This window comes from Malurus melanocephalus, unplaced genomic scaffold (genome assembly GCF_030028575.1).
Source record: "Malurus melanocephalus ecotype Western Australia unplaced genomic scaffold, MMel_1.1 scaffold_713, whole genome shotgun sequence".
In the NCBI taxonomy this organism is placed as follows: domain Eukaryota; kingdom Metazoa; phylum Chordata; class Aves; order Passeriformes; family Maluridae; genus Malurus; species Malurus melanocephalus.
Genome location: NW_026623945.1, coordinates 254,123 through 257,482, shown reverse-complemented (window position 1 = coordinate 257,482; position 3,360 = coordinate 254,123). Strand labels below are relative to the sequence as shown.

At 57.2% G+C, this 3,360-nt stretch overlaps 1 protein-coding gene across 1 annotated transcript in view; it reads left to right on the top strand.

The window, feature by feature from the left end:
- The window catches only part of LOC130584500 (nuclear receptor ROR-beta-like), a 15,432-nt gene extending 12,512 nt beyond the window's left edge, over positions 1–2,920 (top strand). Inside the window, exons 8-9 of the mRNA XM_057384515.1 lie at positions 246–413; positions 1,232–2,920. Of these exons, the coding sequence (XP_057240498.1) occupies positions 246–413; positions 1,232–1,393 (330 nt within the window). The 3' untranslated portion in view covers positions 1,394–2,920. The remainder of the gene's footprint in view (positions 1–245; positions 414–1,231) is intronic.
- The last annotated feature ends 440 nt before the right edge of the window (positions 2,921–3,360 follow it).

Below are 3,360 nucleotides of genomic sequence, written 5' to 3'. Positions count from 1 at the left end.
CCATGCAGTGGCCCTGTCCCCGCAGTGGCCCTGTCCCTCTGATGCCCCTGTCCCCGTGGTGACTCTGACCATGTAGTGGCCCTGTCCCCATGGTGTCCTCTCCCCACAGTGGCCCTGTCCCTGCGGTGGTCGTGTCCCTGCGGTGGCCCTGTGCCTGCAGTGTCCCTGTCCCCATGGTGTCCCTGTCCCTCTGGTGTCCCTGTCCCCATGGTGGCTCTGTCCCTCTGGTGGCCCTGTCCCTGCAGTGTCCCTGTCCCCTCAGTGTCCCTGTCCCTCTGGTGACTCTGTGGTCTCTCGCAGATCGCCCGTGGCTGACCGAGTCCAAGAAGGTGCAGAAGCTCCAGGACAAGATCTACGTGGCCCTGCAGCACGAGATCCAGAAGAAACACTCCGCCGAGGACAAGCTCTCRAAGGTAGGGACACCCAGGGGACCCGGCCGGGGGTGCCAGGGGGTGTCTGGGCAGGGGGACAGGGCTGTGCCAGAGCTCTTGAGCCACCYATGGGCGTTTTGGGGAGCGAGACCTCAGACCTGCCAAAGGAGCAGAAGAATTTCTGTGAATCTGCGTTGTGGTGCAGGCAGAAGCAGCCCCGTGCTGCTGAACATGGTAATTCATCAGGAAATGGGGTTTTTTTAGGCTAAAGGAAACTTTTTGGGAATGCTTTGGCCAGGACAGCATTGGGATTTTGGGGAGGAACCCCCCCGTGTGGAAAGATGTGGGTTTGGGGGTGAGACCAGGGTGCTGCCAGGCTGTCCAAAGGTGGGGAGTCTGCTGGTACCCCAGTGCCAGGCAGGGCCAGTGGTCCCCAAACCCTCCAGGAAGGGGGAATGGCAGTGCAAGGGACCCTATTTGGGAACACAGTGGCCCCCAAACCCTCCTGCTAAGCCCAGGAAGGGGGAATGGCAGTGCAAGGGACACTATTTGGAACACAGTGGCCCCCAAATCCCCCTGTGTGTTCCCAGGTTATGGGGAATGGCAGTGCAAGGGATACTATTTGAGACCCCAGTGATCCCCAAACCCCCCAGGAAGGGGGAATGGCAGTGCAAGGGACACTATTTGGGACCCCAGTGATCCCCAAACACTCCTGCATGTTCCCAAGAGAGAGGAATGGCAGTGCAAGGGACGCAATTTGGGACCCCAATGGTTCCCAAACCCCGCTGCTTGTTCCCAAATGGCATCAGGGCCACTGTACCCAGGATCCCAGTAGTCACCAGCTCCTTCCCTCCCTGCAGATGGTTTCCAAGCTGCCCCTGATGAAGACCATTTGCAACCTGCACTTGGACAAGCTGGAATTTTTCCGTCTCCTGCACCCGGAGACCGCCATGAACTTCCCCCCTCTCTACAAGGAGGTTTTCAACTCGGAGCTTCAGTACAGCGACCCCCGGGAGAGCTAAGGCCGGGAGCCAGCAGCCCCCCTTCGAGCCCCCCTAAAAATTTGGAGACAAACTGCACTTCCGAGGTTTGGGGCAGTTTATTGAAATCGAAAAATCAAACTCAAGAGAAGCCCCGGGGGGGCCGCGGCGCCTCCCCGGCCCCGTCTCCCGGCCGTGGATTGCAATAGCTCTTGAATGTAAAGCACCTTGAAGGAAAAAGCAAACGGACTTTGCCATACCAGTGAAATGAATGTGAAATCTCTGCTGGGGAGAGGAGATGCTCCCGGTGATGTGGGAGGAGGGAGCGCCCTTCCCGCTGGCCCGGCTGCACTCTCCGCCTCYGGTTTTTATTGCTTTGTTTTTTAATTATTATTTTTATTTTATTGGGGTTTTTTTTTGTTTTCGTTAACCCGAACACCCAGGCATGGGATGAAGAAGGGGCAGCGCTGACTCGGCTGGATGGGGTTGGGGTTGGAGCTGAGGAGAGGGTAAAGACAGAGCCTTTGCTTTATTCCTTCTCCCATGGGTGCTTGGCCAGGAAAGGTCTGGCTGTGGCTTGTGGGGGATTCAGGATTTTCCCCTGGAGGAGGCTGCTTTGAGGGAAAGGATGCCCAGTGCAGCGGGAGAAAAGTTTTGCAGGGTCTCCATGCCCTCCACCATGGCATTTCCCCAAATTCCYGGCCAGCTGGGCATCCACCTGGCTTTGTGGAGCTGATTGAGCAGATTCCCCTGCCCTGTGCCACCTTTCTGCATCCCCAAAGCTTTCCCAAGCCTGTGGGACTKCAGCCAGAGCCCAAATCCTGGCTATCCCACCCATGGGCACTGGAGAGGCTCCTGTCCCCACAGGATGGCCACACCAACGGTGACTTTCTGGGTGATGTTTTGTGGGGTTTTCCTGTCAATCCCATTAAAACTGCCCCATGGGTCCAGAGCAGGGTTTGTGACCCTTCCCCTGCCCACAGCTGGTCCCATTCCTGTGATCCCCCTTCCCACACCACACACAGGAGCCCAGATGAGGCTGCTGTTCCAGGTTGAGTTGGACCCAGGCTTTCCCCTCAATGAGCTCCTTAAAACTGTTATTTTGGGGTTTGTTCTCTAGTTAGCAGGATTTAGGAGCTTTTTTGGGGAAGGAAATGCCTGTTGGGGTCAGGGAAAAGTGAAAGATCCTTATTCCTTCCCTTCAAGGAWTGAGGATGGTTGGAAGGTGTGTGGTGTGTTTGGGATCTGCTGCTCCTTTTGGGATGCTCAAAAGGGGATGAAGGGAAGGATTTTTGGGGTGATGCTGTMGGAGGCCGCAGCAGCAGGGGATGCTTGAGAGACTCCGTGGCTCTGCAGATGGATTTTTTTTTTCCGTCCCCGTTCCTGCTCCCGCTATAGCGAATGCCAAAAACTACAAGGGAAAAACCCGCTCCGAGGCAGCCCCAGTTTCTRCTGACAAAGGGCTAAAACCCCAAGCCCCTTTCCTGCTTCGTGTGGATTCCTCGTGCACCCAACCCCATCCTCCGGCAGTTCGGATCGTCCCCGAGCATGAGCCAAAAAAAAAAAAACCAACAAAAAAACCTTCAATTCCATAACTGCACCCTTGAAACGAAACGAGCAGCTTTCTTAGTGACGTGAGGGATATTCCTGCTTTTACTAAAACACCTCCTAGGGACAACCACGGACCAACCTCGACGAGGGAAGGCTCCCCAAGGAAGCTGACGGGATTTCTGCTCCGCTCGAAGGCAGAGAGGGAAACGCGGGATCGCTCTCTCCTCCCCGGCAGCCGCCACCCTGGCTTTGCTGAGCACCCCCGAAGTGTGACCGCATCCCGCYAGCCTCGGCTCCCCCAGCTCTCCGGGAAAAGGGGAAAAGGCTGCCCGGAGGAGCCCTCCCGCGCTCCAGTGCCAATGCGTCGCTGTCCAGCACAGCGTCCACGGGGCGGGGATGCCCCCGGCTCCTCTGCCGCCCTCCCAGCTCCTGGAGCTTGGACAGAAGCGAGAAGTCAG